Raw genomic sequence first — 15,682 nt, 5'->3', positions numbered from 1 at the left:
ACCATTATTCCACCCCCAAAATAATAGTCAAAATAATTTTTTACCTCATATTTGGAGCAAAGTACAAAAGTTTGGTCTCCTCCAGAGAAGATCTGTTTAACAATATGGTATTTAAAGCGATCTGTCAAAAAAATTTTTTCAAGAGCATATTTTTCAGTAATTAAGCTTTTTCCTTGATCCCCTTTCCTAATACTCCAAAATATGCTTCAGACTGCTTTCCTATCCATTTTATTTATGTCAAGGAAGAAACCTTCTCTCCTGGCTCTGTGCCCAAAACTGTTTCTACTTCAATTAAAAATAAATGCACAAAATGGTATTCTCCCCTCCAATTTTACCCCTACCCTCTCCCCAACAGCAAGCTAATCCTGATGTTGTTTCCATTTTTCATTCTAATCTTTCCAGCCACTGATGTGCAGGTTTTTTTTTTTAAAGATTTTACTTATTTATTTGACAGAGATCACAAGTAGGCAGAGAGGCAGGCAGAGAGAGAGGAGGAAGCAGGCCCCCTGCCGAGCAGAGAGCCCGATGTGGGGCTCGATGTGGGGCTCGATCCCAGGACCCTAGGATCATGACCTGAGCTGAAGGCAGAGGCTTTAACCCACTGAGCCACCCAGGCACCCCTGATGTGCAGTTTAAAACGGTCACTAGAGGCGCCTGGGCGGCTCAGTCGTTAAGCTTCTGCCTTCAGCTTGGGTCGTGATCCCAGGATCCTGGGATCCAGCTCTGCATGGGGCTCCCTCTCGGCTGGAAGCCTGCTTCTCCCTCTCCCACTCTCCCTGCTTGTGTTTCCTCTCTCGCTGTCTCTCTCCGTCAAATAAATAAATAAAATCTTAAAAAATGAATAAATAAAAGTCACTGATATCAACAGTAACACGTCTAAGAAACAATCCACTGTCTGAGTGTGCTGTTCTCCAGCCCCTCCAGGACGACGCTTGTCCTCCAAGGACCTCCGTTTCCTACTCCCTGCTTTATCTCCCATCACGCTGTATCCACAGTGACCCTCCCACACCGCCAACATTGCTTTCATTCCCAATATACCGCACTATCCCCTGTCTCGACATCTTTTCCTTCCACCACCCTCAGTGCACACTGTACTTTCCACCATGATGCCTCCTACAGCACGGCTGCCACGGTGCTTCTGTGCTACTCACCACTGCCCACTCCCTCACAGTCCCCTACCTGGCTAACTCCAAATCAGGCTTTAAGACACAGCTCAAACTTCCTCTAACCGGAATACTCCTAGATGCCCTCCTCTGTGCTCCCACACTCCCATGAAGGTCCTAAAACCACAGCATTTACATGATGAATTGAAATTTACCTACTTACGTTATAAAATCATTTTGGCAGACATCCAAACACAAATTTATAATCACACAATTTAGGTTCTAATCAAACCTCAAAAAGTTGTGATTTCAAATCAACCTATACAACACCTGAGTTTATGAAATTGCTTTTTTTTTTCTTAAATACATGCATTCCTGGCATGTCTACAACACCTTGGTGTAAAAGAAATTCTCGAATGGCAGAGGACACCTAGCCATTCTTTCACTTTGGGGAACATCATCAAAACCAAATCTTATTTATTTTGTATTTTGAGTTCCACTGCATTTTTATATGCTCATATATTCATTCCATAAATCTTTCTTGACTGAGAAGTCTGTGCCAGGCCTTGTGCTGTATACAAGTTTTACAAAGAAGACTCAGTCCCCTGCACTTAAGTTTCTTATAACCTAGTAGGAAACTTATGGTAGTTATTGTTTAAAAAAAAATCCTAATCAAGCCATAAGTCACTTTATAGTCTTCAAAATCAAGTTATTAGTAAATCACACTTCTTTTTAATGACTGTCCAGCTTCTTGCCAGCTGCTGGATTCATTATTTCAAGTCATTCAAACTGAGTGACTGCCTTATTTTGATTTCCAATGAAATGGACACTATGCTATATTTTTTAAGAGAATAAAACATTGGCATAAAAAGAAATCATGTCATGTTATGACCAGAATAGCAAAAGCAAAAGGAAACTAACAGCACAAGCATTGAGCACAGGCTCTAGAGTGAGGCAGACCTAGTTTTAATTCCTGCCCCCAGAATCTCTATGATGTTGGACAAGTTATTTAACCTCCTTAAGACTCAATTTCCCCATCTACAACATGAAATAATAACCACTAATTCTTAAGGTTGTTTTCAGTGCTTAGCATAAGTAAGTAATAGAGCTTGGTTACATAAACATTAACTTTTATTAACAGCAATAATAACAAAATTTATACACCACTACCAAGGTCCCTAGGGCCAAAATAACATTTTTTTTTTGCTTACTCTCAATTGAGATCTCTAGGATCTCAATTATAGACCCTCATGCATAGTAACTACTCAAATAACTGTTGATTAATGTTAAAAAAAAAAAAAAAAGCTCTCATACTCATTTCCTCCAAAAGACTCCAAGGTAGAATATAGATATGTGCTCTATAAACAATATTTTGTTATCATTTAAAATACCATTACATTCCAATGAAAATCGCTCTTACCGGCTCTGGCTGAAAGCTGGCCACTATGAGCGGCCCAGTACCCTTTCACAGGGGACGGGCACTTAACGTTACAAGTGTGCCCTGTTCCTAATTGACCTCTTGCTCCACAACCAAATGCATAGATGAGTCCAGAAGAAGGCACGAAGGCTAGGGTGTGTTGTCTGGGGAAAAATAAATTCACTTATCAGCACTGTTTCTACTGCTAGTGATATACACTGAGACTGACTTTAAGCCCCCCAACGCGAGCACAGCACTGCCTCTGGGTACCCCCTAGAAATGCCACCCCACATTGACTTCTGACTGTTTTTGCAGTGGCTGGCTCGCCATTATCTCTGAGACTCTAAGCAATGAGCAAGATGGCAGGACTTGGAAAAGGCTGAATGACCAGCTGCATCAGGGCTTTGAGATGACAGGGAAGAAGCAGGGTAGACTAGGCAAAATTTCCAAGAAGTTCTTTGAGGCTCTTTCACTTTCCTTTCTTCATGTCTTCCTCCCTGCTAGTCTTTATCCCAAAATAAGTCTCATGTCCCCATCCTGCTCCATTCATCTAAAACCTGTCTTTGCCATACTCTACTCAGATCGGACTTTCTCCAAACTTTCACTGTAGCTGTGTACGCAGCAAAGATCTCTTAAAATGCTGGTGGTTAGAGGGGCGCCTGGGCAGCTTGGTCTGTTAAGTCTTGGCCTTCAGCTTAGGTCATGATACCAGGGGTCCTGGGATTGAGCCCTACAACCGGGTTCCAGGCTTTGGGCTCACCGGAGAGTCTGCTTCTCCTTCTGCCCCTCCCACTGCTCTCTCTCTTTCTCTTAGATAAATAAAATCTTTAAAAAAAAATGTTAGTGATTAGGTCTAACCACATGCTCTGTCATTACAAAGACAAGATTCATTTCAAGGTCTTAACAGACACTAGGAAGCTCTTCAGGGCACTCACCTGCCACAAGCAATCTGCGTTACTTCACTGCCCATCAGCTCCAGAACTCTTCTTGGATTAACCTCATCATTCATGGAATCATGTCCAAGTTGTCCACAGGAACCCGCGCCAAAGGTAAACACACCTCCACTCTAACAAGGGAAAAACATGACATGACTACATTGTATCTCTGAGTTTTGAGTACACGCCTCAAAAAGCCTCTGTACACAAGATTCATATCTCAACAGTGTGTACAAGAACAGGACACTCACTTGATCCTTCACCAAAATGCCTTCTTTGCAATGTTCATTAAGTTGAAAAGTAATTTAAAAAAAAAAGAAATTAAGAACTACATCTTTATGGACCAAAGACAGCACTGCTCAAGGGACCATGTGCCATCTGTAAATTTCCAAAGCACAATGATATGCTAGGAAGCAAAACAAAATGAGGGGAAACAGAGATAGGTGAAATGAGATGATTTTGCACAATCATTCATATATAAGAAATTAAATGCTCCACAACCCACTGATAAGTTAGCTACCTTTTTTTAAAATTTTTTAATTTTTTTATAAACATATAATGTATTTTTAGTCCCAGGGGTACAGGTCTGTGAATCGTCAGTTTTACACACTTCACAGCACTCACCACAGTTAGCTACTCTTTAACAGCTGTGCCTGAACAAATTCACTAAAGTGAATCTTTAACAGTATTTGTTCAACATAAAAATACATTTTCATTCTCTCTGCATGTTTTAGAAAAACATAGTTTTGGAAAAAAGAGGTTGATAATTTTAAGACATGAAGTACATTGCTCTGTATTTTTCACATATTTAAATGGTTTTAGAGGAACACAGAATGTTGCTATATACTATACTTTAAGGTTATTTATACTGAACTGTTTTTAAACACCATCACTACTCTAAAAGATACTATCAAAACTAATCGAGTAACAATCCTCATCTGTGCCATACCCAACACCAAAGCATCACAGAACAAACCAAAACACTCTGAGTCCCTTACCTTTGTGAGGACTGCTGTGTGTTCTTCTCCACAACTAATATAGACGACTTTCTGCGTTCGTAAGAGTTTCACATGGCAAGGAGACTCTCGATCTACAATAAGAGAAAAATCAGAACGTCACTCCCATTTGTTTTGAGATGAGACATACACAACTATCTTAGCGTGACTTTTGGGTCCTCCTGGATCCCTGACACATACTCAGCTTCCTGCCTGCACATCCACTTGAGAATCTAATGGACACCTCATTTTGAACACATCTAAAACCTAACGCATAGCTTCCCCACACTCCCCAATGCTGTCTACTCGCCAGCCCCCAACACACACACACACACACACACACACACACACACAGTTTCTCTCATTCCATAAATGGCGACTTCATCCTCCCACTTTTCCTCTCTTTCCTTCAACCACACACCCAACAATGAACAAAACCAACCGGTCCCACCTTCACAGTATATTCATAACCGACTTCATTCCCACTGCCTCCAAACTGGTCTTCCAGCTTCCCTGGGGCTTGCGCTAGCCAAAGTTAAATGGGACCCATCTTCTCCTCAAAACATTCACTGTCTTCCCCTTTCACTGACGGAAGCCAAACCTATGCCTTTGCTTCCACGGCCCCACATCATCGTGCCTATACTACCTCCCTGAGCAGCTCTGCTGCTCTTCCCCTCGCTCATTCCCCTCTTGAATACACCACCTATCTTCCCACAGTACACACTCCACACGCCCTGCTCCCTGTGACCGAAACATTCTTTGCCCAGATAGCTACATGTCCCCTTTTTCCTTCCTGACCTCCTTCGGGCTCTGCTCAAACATCTTATCAAAAAGGCCCTCTCTGGAAACTTTATATAAAACAGGACACCGTCCTCTCAAACACATCTGACATACTATACTTCCACCCACCAGCGTGCAGTCTCCATGAAGTTGAGTGTATCATCTGTTTTGTTCACTGCTGCACCCTTAGAACCTAACATGGGGCCAGCGCACAGCAGATTCTCAAGAAGCATGTGTTAAACAGATGAAAGTGTTTTTGAACTAAAGAGATACATACAAAGACTTTACTTACCTTCTTCATCACTGAGCCCTAGCTGCCCTGCATTATTCATCCCCCAGCCAAAAACTGCTCCTGAGAGAGACAGGGCAAAGCTGTGAGCTCCTCCTGCAGCCACCTGAGCCAAGGGGATGCCCTCCAGGGACCTCACCCTCTGCGGGCTGGCTTGAGAGGGGAACTCCTTTCCCAGGCCCAGTTGCCCATGGCTGTTCTTTCCCCATGTGAAGAACTGACCATCTGAAATAAAGACAGGGTGACTGGTATTACCAGACCTGATGCAAGTTCCTTTCACAAAAATAACCTCATAAGAACAATCTAGTTGCCCAGGAGAATCATTTGTTAGCTGCTCCCCTTCAACCTACCAAACCCTCCTGAGAGCTAGGGACAGAGACACTTCATGCTATGAAGACACCAAAACCTGGGGCGCCTGAGTGGTTCAGTGGTTTAAAGCCTCTACCTTCAACTCAGGTCATGATCCCAGGGTCCTGGGATCGAGCCCCTCATCGGGCTCTCTGCTCAGCAGGGAGCCTGCTTCCTCCTCTCTCTCTCTCTGCCTGCCTCTCTGCCTACTTGTGATCTCTGTCTGTCAAATAAATAAATAAAATCTTTAAAAAAAAAAAAAAGGACTGCCAAACCAAAACTCCCATTTGTCATTACAACAGAGAGATAAACTGTGTCTTACTGCCCTTTAAAGGCTATTAACATTTATATAAAGAAAAGAAAAAATTAAATGTGTAAGCCAATTTAGTTGTGACTAGGCCAGTTACCAGGCTTAGATCCACAAAGGGAACTGAACTAATTCTAACCACACCAAGATCATGAACCCCAGGACTCAGGAGGTCCAGGCTTCAAGCTGGACTATCTCACAGAGCATCAAGCATGGCATGTTGGTACAGATTTCCCCTCAAATTTATTCTAACATGGAATACAGTATTATTTGCGAATTTAGATTTCCCTAACTCCCTCCCTCCTTTTCACTTATTTGGGAGCTTGAGAGTGACTATAGCTAAGAAAAACCAATCTTCCATACGTTCAAGAACACTGAGGTTCAGTCCTGCCTCCTTCTCATCCTTCCCTGAGAGAGCAATGATGACCACCTCCTTCACTGTCCACACCCCAAAAAAGGTATGAGCTGCACAAAGGCTGTCTTAGAAACATCACTGTCCAACAGGACCAGTGTGTTAAAGATATCCAGTTAGATATCCAGTTAGATAACATCACACACAAATGCAAAGAGAAATGGTTCCCAAATTAACATAATATTAGCATGTATTTCATGTTATATTACCAGCTGCGAGAGCCAAGCAATGCCAGTTGCCACAGGAAACTTGTAATATCGTCTGCTGGTTCAGCTTCTGTATTAACCTAAAACAGAAAAGGCTTTCTTCTTAAGAAGGCATTCCCAAACAGTGACGAGAAATATTCCCAACAATGGTAATAAATAACACCTTTCCTAAAAGACTTTTTAAAATTAAATGCATAATCTTACATGATATAATTCTATTAGATCTTTCACTAACTCCCTACCTCTTAGGCAGTTACAAACAAACAAAACAAACAAACAAAAACAAAAAAAACAAAACAAGACAAAAAAACACATCTACACTTAATCCCATTACCACACTCTTGTTAATTCCAACTTTGTCATCTCCAGTCGAGGGAAAAGTGGAATAAGCTATAGAAGAGAGATCCCTAGAAATGTGGCTGCCGTCTATGTGGTTTTCAAAATGAAGGCAATGCAATGATCCAGCAATCCCACTTCCATGGATATATCTAAAAGAACTGAAAGCAGGGTCCCAAAGAGATATCTGTACACCCATATTCAGAATAGCATTATTCACAGTGCCCAAAAGCTAGAAGCAACTCAAGTGTCCATCAACAGATGAATGAAAAAACAAAATGTGCTGTATTCATACAAGGGAATGTTAAATCAACCTTCAAAAGAATGGAAATTCTGCATATGCTGCAATACGGGTTAAACTCAAGAACGTTATGCTAGGTGATATAACCCAGTAACAAAAAGGCAAATACTGGGCGCCTGGGTGGCTCAGTGGGTTAAAGCCTCTGCCTTCGGCTCAGGTCATGATCTCGGGGTCCTGGGATCGAGCCCAGCATCAGGCTCTCTGCTCAGCAGGGAGCCTGATTCCCTTCCTCTCTCTCTGCCTGCCTCTCTGCCTACTTGTGATCTCTGTCTGTCAAATAAATAAATAAAATCCTAAAAAAAAAAAAAAAGGGCAAATACTTTATGAATGCACTTATGAAAGATACCCAGAGTAGTCAGATTCATACAAATCAAGTCTGATGCTGCTTGCCAGTGGCTGGGGGAGGAGAAATGGAGAGCTGTTATTTAAGGGGTACCAACTAATTTTTGCAAGATAAATTTTTGCAATTTCTGGAGATTGTTTATACAACTACATAAATAGACTTAACACTACTGAACTATGCATTTAAAAATGGGTAAGATGCAAAATCCCATATGATGTGTATTTTACCACAATTTTTGTTATCACAATTTTTAAAAAATAAGGACCAAACCCAAATTCCCTAGGAAGGTAAGAGGAAGATCGTAGAGTCCTTTTCAAATCCTGCTCCTCTGCTTGCTCGTGTGAAAGACATGGACGAGAACAGCACTTATTTCATAGGGTTGTGGTAAAAAACAAATAAAAAAAGTCCACGTAACGGTGCTCAGTGTTGGCCCACAGATTTGGGCACCTGGGAATATCTCCTGCTCTCTAATGTAACAAGTTGCCACCATCCTCTTCATTAAGTCTGTGCGGTGGGAACAGAGGAGCCAGATGGCCGTCCTCTCGGGAGAGGGGCATCTTAGAAGACAGAGGCCAGTGGGGGAGCAGATTATTTCGAGTGACAAGCAGGTATTACTTTTGTTACTGTTTTCTTTTCTCACATACAAAAAGCTTATGAAACAGAACTCACATACAGATTTAGTATCTAATAGAACCCACTATTTTTTATTGACTCACATGCAGTCGTAGGAAATAATAGAGAGAGAGCCCTTTTACACTTTGGCCAGTTTTCCCCAGTGGTGACATTTTCTGAGACTAGAATAATAAGATCATAACCAGGATACTGACATTAATACAATCTACAAATCTTATCCACACTTCTCCAGTTTTATTCGTACTCAATTCTGTGTATTAATTTTACCATCTGTGTAGGTTCATGTATCCACCACCACAGTCAAGGTACTGAGCAGCTGAACACTATAAGGATTCCTCCTGCTAAACTCTTAGAACCACTACTCCCCTCCCCTACCCTTAGCCTCCGACAACCACTAATTCACCCACCATTTCTTAAATTCTGTCATTTCAAAAATGTTATATAAATAAAATCATATAGTAGATGACCTTTTGGGATTGGCTTTTTTGGCTCTCAGAATAATTCCCTGGACATTCATCCAAGTTATACAGGTATCAATAGCCTGTAGAACCCAACTCCTTTTTAAAACTGGAAAATGCACTACTGTCTAGGGGACCAATATTTCAGAAATTTCATGCAGTAACAGCCCTTTTTCTCCTGGCCAGTTTTCACTCAAATTCCCCACAATTCTCCCTTTATGGGTTGACTGTTAGCCTTGTCACAAACGTCATAATTGGTTACAGAAAGGAAGCAGGTCAAAAGAACAAGAAACAATAGGGAAATGGTATCCTTGAGGTAGAGAGGAGGGATATGTAAAGAGTGCAAGCACGGGATGTGTTTTACCTATGCATCTCATTCTTTCCTCCCAGAAACTTCATAAGGTACACGATACAACACTCCACTTTCAACTGAAGAAATCAAGGCTTAGGTAAGTTAAAGAACTTGCCCAAGGTCACTCACCTAATTAATAATAGTACCAGTATTAGAGTGTGAGGGCAGTTTGACTTCAAAGCTATGTTACTTTCTACAAGACTAGAGTATGAATTAAGAAATTTATTTCAATTAAGTTATAACATAAAATTATACACAGACCAAAGGCTCAGAAGTCATCCATAATTTAGACATGGCTATTGAAAATTAAACTGCTACTATAACACGGGTTACTTCATTTTTAGAAATGAAATGCCATTAAAAATCTTTAAATCTCTGGTCATCAATAAGTGAAATATTTTTGTCATTTACATTATAAATCTTTTCCTTAATATTTACATAATTTCATTAAAATATATATAGTGCCCTTTTTTTCTTATTGCCACTCTCTCTCTCTTCCCCAAAATTCAACAATTTTTGGAAAAATGAATCCAAGATATAACCTGTTCTAAGTCAGGAAATGAATCAAATCACGCTTACCTCCATGTTCCTCTTTTCCTTAAAACGGCTTTTGATTAAAGTGACAAAAATCTAAGAAGGGCAAAAAAGGAAGAGGAAGAAGAGTATTTTGTCCTTTAAAGGGGACAATAATTGGGCTGGGGTGGAGAGGCCACTTATTACAGAGCCTTGTAGCAAACAATAAATGTGCTGGACACCCTTAACAATGGTGATGCAAAAATGCATAATCCAGGTCTCGTCATCAAAAGTTCCCAGCTTTGTATGACAAATAGTCATTAAATAAAGAGTTACAGAGAATGTGCAAGTATGACAGTAGGGGTGTGCTCTATGTTTGTCATATAAAAGAACAGGAATAAAGTGATGGAAATAAATGAGTGGCCTCTCTGATCACCAAGAACCCTCCACAAACTGAGACTCTACCCCCTAAGGAGAGCATCTGGAAGTAACTTCAGTATTTTGAATATTCACTTAGTGGTGAAGCATCTGTTGGATACTTTATTAAATCATCTAAGATCTGGAAATAAAGTAAATATTTAAAAGTCTTAAAACCACTGTATTAGGGGTGCCTGGGTGGCTCAGTGGGTTAAGCCTCTGCCTTCACCTTAGGCCTGGGTCTCAGGGTCTCAGGGTCCTGGGATCAAGCCCCACATCGGGCTCTCTGCTCAGTAGGGAACCTGCTTCCCCCCACCCCCCGCCTGCCCCTCAGCCTACTTGTGATCTCTGTCAAATAAATAAATAAAATCTTAAAAAAAAAAAACACTGTATTAGTATTTTTGTGTAAAAAAAATATTTTGTACATTTGCTATTTTAGCTGTTCGTAACGCTCGTGATGGCTAATATTAGAAAACAGGTCAACCTTTTGATTTGAGTTTAGAGTCCTTAACTGAGTGACTGATTTAGGTCTACAATTTTAAGTTAAAGGTTAGTAAGTGCAGCAGGAGAAAAGATGCTTTTTTTATTCAAACATTTATTGAATTCCAAACACTATGCTAACAACTAGGTTACTGGAATAAATAAAGTACAATTCCTGAACAACTCGCATTTTTTTAACTGGAGACAGACACTTCTATAAATAATTACAGTTTTTGTGACAAGTGCTATAAAGTATAAGGCACAGGAGTGGCACCAAAAAAACAATAACAACAACAACAAAAACAGCAATTAAAGAAAGAAAGCAGAACCAAAGCAGAGTCTCACAAAGCAACAGCAGGAAAGAGTATTCATAAAACTGACTTCTGAAAACCCAGATTCCCATCTGTGACCTTCTTACCTGGGCACTGCCACCGAGTCCTCAGTCGTCATGAGTCCTAGTTGACCGTCACTCCCTGCACCCCAAGAAAACAGCTGGCCCCGGTCACTGAGGGCCAGACTATGAGACTCGCCACATGCCACATGGACAATGTGTTGATCTGCCAAAGCTCCAATTTGCTCTGAAAGAGACCAAACCAAGGAGGAAGATGTAGAGCCTAGAAACAGGAATTACACAAGATTTTCTTACACAACATTATCCTTCTAGGCAGTTTTGTTTTTCAAAAAGAACCACTAAATCTGAGTATTTATAGAGATGATAAATTTCATACATTTCCACAAGTTATTGGTTCAGATCCCTGCTCGACTGGGTAGCATATATGCCCGTAGCAGCACATACATCTCAGATGTTCTGCCATGGGACTGGTGCTTCCCTCCAGGGAGAAGCCTGAAGGTTTACTATTTGGAGATACTGAACCAGAGAGGCCCGGAGGTGAGTGGGAATGAGGCATATTACTTAAAGTAGTGGAACTGAGTGAAATTCTGCCTGGGAACAATAAGACTCGTTTCCCAGGGCCCTCCCTCCCTAATCCAGAAAATACCTTTCTCCCCGACGTTCCAGAACACAGCCTCATACATACCAAGCAGAGAAAATGGAGGATTTCTCTAAGAAAAAAGGCCCAAAAGAGAAGATCCACAGATACTGACATCTGTGGGTCCTCCAAGGAAATGTCCAGCTTTCTCTGAGTTAACAAGCTTTGCCCTCACACAGCTCCACTCACGTTTCAGAACCACACTCTTAAACATCAAGCTTTGGCAAGGATAATTACATATGAGGAAAATGTTAACATGAAAGAAAAAGAGAAAAAAAAAACAGAAAATGAACGCAGAAGATAAGGATCATGCTGGGAGCAGAAAAAAAATTTAAGTTGTTAAAGAAATAGAAGATAAAGACCATTCAAACATTTGAGGAACAAAATCGCCTTAGAAAATGAAAATAAGGCAGCACAAATTAAAGACAAAAACCCTTCAAAAGCAGAATGGGAAATAAGAATTGAAGAAATTCCCACAACTATATGGTCAACTAATCTTCAACAAAACAGGAAAGCATATCCAATAGAAAAAGACAGTCTCCTCAACAAATGGTCTTGGGAAAACTGGACAGCAACACGCAAAAGAATGAAACTGGACCATTTCCTTACACCACACACAAAAATAAATTCAAAATGGAAGAAAGACCTAAATGTGAGACTGGAAACCATCAAAATCTTAGAGGAGAACACAGGCAGCAACCACTTTGACCATGGCCAGAGCAACTTCTTACTAGACGTGTCTCTAACAGCAAGAGAAACAAAAGCAAAAATGAACTATTGGGACTTCATCAAAATAAAAACCATCTGCACAGGGCACCTGGGTGGCTCAGTGGGTTAAGCCTCTGCCTTTGGCTCACGTCATGATCTCGGGGTCCTGAGATGGAGCCTCATATCAGGCTCTCTGCTAGGCAGGGAGCCTGCTTCCCCCTCTCTCTCTGCCTGCCTCTCTGCCTATTTGTGATCTCTCTGACAAATAAATAAATAATTTCTTTAAAAAAAAAAAAAACATCTGCACAATGAAGGAAACAATCAATAAAACTAAAAGGCAATCTATAGAACAGGAGAAGATATTTGTAAAGGACATAGCTGACAAGAGGTTAGTATCCAAAATCTATAAAGGACTTATCAAACTCAACACCCAAAAAACAAATAATCCAGTTAAGAAATGGACAGAAGACATGAATAGATATTTTTCCAAAGAAGACAACCAGATGGCTAAGAGACACATGAAAAGATGCTCAACGTCACTCATCATCAGGGAAATACAAATCAAAACCATGATGAGATACCACCTCCCACCTGTCAGAATGGCTAAAACTAACAACACAGGAAACAATAGGTGTTGGTGAAAATGCTGAGAAAGGGGAACCCTATTACACTGTTGGTGGGAATGGAAACTGGTGCAGCCAACTCTGGAAAACAATATGGAGTTTCCTCAAAAAGTTAAAAAGAGAGCTACCCTATTATCCAGCAATTGCACTACTAGGTATTTACCCAAAGGATACAAAAATATAGATTCAAAGGGTTACATGCACCCTGATGTTTACAGCAGCATTATCAACAATACCCAAACTTTGGAGAGATGGCCATCAACTGATGAATGGATAAAGAATAAGTGGTATACACATACACTTATTACTCAGCCTTCAAAAAAATGAAATCTTGCCATTTGCAATGATATGGATAAAACTAGAGTGTAGAATCCTAAGTGAAGTCAGTCAGTCAGAGAAAGACAAATACCATGTAATCTCACTCATATGTGGAATTTAAGAAAGAAAACAGATGAAGATATGGGAAGGGGGAGGAAAGGAGAAGGGGAAACGAACCGTAAGAGACTTAATGACAGAGAACTGAGGGTTGATGGAGGGAGGTGGGTGGGGAATGGATATTGAAGAGGGCACTTGTTGTGATGAGCCCTGGGTATTGTGTGTAAATGATGAATCACTACTTCTACTCCAGAAACCAATATTGCACTGTATGTTAACTAACTAAAATTTATATTAAAAAAAAAAAGAAAAAAAAGAATTGAAGAAATTTTCCAAGAAATAGAACCAAAAGGCAAAGAGCAAAACAGAGAGGGTAAAAAAAAAAGAAATTTCAAAAGGTCCCATAATGGAAAAAAAAGAACTCCATAAAGAAAATGGGGAAAACACAAGGTAAAACATTTCAAAGAAGAAACACAAGGAAAGTTCTCGTTAGGACTTAAATTTCACATTGATAGGACCTATGAAGGACTCAGAATAATGACTGATGAAAGACCTACTTCAGAGGACTTCATCTTGAAATTCTAGAACGCCAAAAAAGACTCTTAAAACCTTCTAGAAAGGAAAACAGTTTATACACAAGAGAACAGGGATCAGAATGGCATTAGATTTTTCAGAAGCAATACTGAAAACTAGAAGACAATGGAGCAATGCCTTCACAATTCTGAAGAAAAATGACTTCCAACAGAGAATTCTATACCTAACTAACCATGAATCAAATGTGAGGAGAGAGGGAAAAAGGAATAATTTTCAGGCATGTAAAGCTCTCAAAATATTTTACCTCCAAAGCTGCCTCTCTCAGAAAGTTACCTTAGATAATGCCTCCTAAACAAAGGAAGATTCAGGATCCAAGAAACAGAAATCTTACATAAGAAGAGGTAAAGAATATTTCCAAAACAGCTATTATGTAGGAAGCCCATGAGGCAAAGTTGAAGGAATGTCTCCAAGATGAAAAGCGAAATACAATCCGATGAGTTTTATATTGTTATGACTTTTACAATTCTGTCAGAAAATAGAGGTTACAACGCAAAAGAAAAAAAAGATAATTAACTCCAGAAAACACATAAGATGTTTTATAGGAAATAAAGGCAATCATTGAACACAGAACCAAAATAACCAAATAAATATAATTTGCATAATCAAAAATTTAATTGTCAATTGATTTAAGCAATCAATTATTGGGGAAAGGATGAGTATCTAGGGGTGAGGAAGAGGAAAGAGTAGGTGAGAATATAAAGGAATGCTAAACTTCCGCAGCGTCTCTACACTACATCCAAAACTGAAAAAAAATCAATAAACAGCATTATAAGCATGTCATTTAGAAAAGGTAAATATTAAAAGAAAGAGCTAAAATTGTTGACAGAAATGGTCTCTGCTACTGAGACTGCAGGGGAGGCAGTGAGCTTCTGTTTGACCTAAAGATAGCTGGTATAAATTTATTACTTGGAAACAAAAATTTTTTTTTGAAATTAAGCAACTGAAAATATGCTCATGTCAGAGAAATCTCCTAAAGATGCTCTAACTCCTATAGTTCCCACTGCCCTACTTCTTTAACCTCTACTCACTACTGGGCCCTACAACCCAACTCAGCTTTGCCTCCCGCACTAGGAACAGTCCTGTCTTTATTTTGGAATAAGGTAAGAAACTCCTACCAAAATACCTCGGGTGATTCAGACTCTACTTCTCTGATCCACCTTGTACCACAGTTCCAGGATTTGGGCAGCTTTTACGGCGTCCTGGGCCTGGGTACCTGGCCTGACACGTCAGCCATGACTGAGGCCTGGCCCCTAATACCTGACTTCCTACGCCAACCACTAGCCTTTCCTGCCTGGATGTTAACATTCAACCTAACGTGACACTAGTAAGTTTCTCCACTGTCTGGCAGGACACTCTACCTCATCTGCCACTATTTTCTTGCCTCAAAACCTGTCAATACCATCCCTTTTGATCTTGTTTACCACAGCTGAACAGCCTCAGAAAGGGCATGTCTAGATTCCAAGTACCATTTACTCCCGATCTGGTCAAACCTAAGACAAACCAATTCCCGCCCCATCATGTATTAGCCATCCAAAAAGACATCAAGCCACCACTGCCACAACAAGACCTGCAGCCCCAAAGGCAACATTCAGTCAGGGAAAGATGCGTGAAGAATCAAACCAGTGACTGCACCAAGTGCAACTTGTTTTACTTCTTCTAGCCAGAAAACTAAGCTCATCAGATTCAGACTGGGGATCTGTTACAGTGAAATCATGATCCCTCTCGTAGAACCCAGTCCCTAGGTCAGGCCAATGTGGGAATGAATGCT

General features: G+C 40.4%; 1 protein-coding gene across 2 annotated transcripts in view; it reads right to left on the bottom strand.

Annotated features, from left to right (window-relative positions):
* The window catches only part of HERC3 (HECT and RLD domain containing E3 ubiquitin protein ligase 3), a 117,829-nt gene that overhangs the window by 54,125 nt on the left and 48,022 nt on the right, over positions 1–15,682 (bottom strand). For both annotated transcript variants that reach the window (XM_080797465.1, XM_080797466.1), the window contains exons 4-10: positions 11,044–11,203; positions 6,796–6,872; positions 5,523–5,744; positions 4,454–4,545; positions 3,456–3,586; positions 2,524–2,684; positions 45–121 (exon numbers count right to left, since the gene is read on the bottom strand). In XM_080797465.1, the coding sequence (XP_080653591.1) occupies positions 45–121; positions 2,524–2,684; positions 3,456–3,586; positions 4,454–4,545; positions 5,523–5,744; positions 6,796–6,872; positions 11,044–11,203 (920 nt within the window). The remainder of the gene's footprint in view (positions 1–44; positions 122–2,523; positions 2,685–3,455; positions 3,587–4,453; positions 4,546–5,522; positions 5,745–6,795; positions 6,873–11,043; positions 11,204–15,682) is intronic.

This window comes from Martes martes (assembly GCF_963455335.1).
Source record: "Martes martes genome assembly, chromosome: 2".
Classification (NCBI taxonomy): Eukaryota; Metazoa; Chordata; class Mammalia; order Carnivora; family Mustelidae; genus Martes; species Martes martes.
Note: the sequence above shows the minus strand (reverse complement) of the source record. Positions and strands in the feature narration are given on the sequence as shown.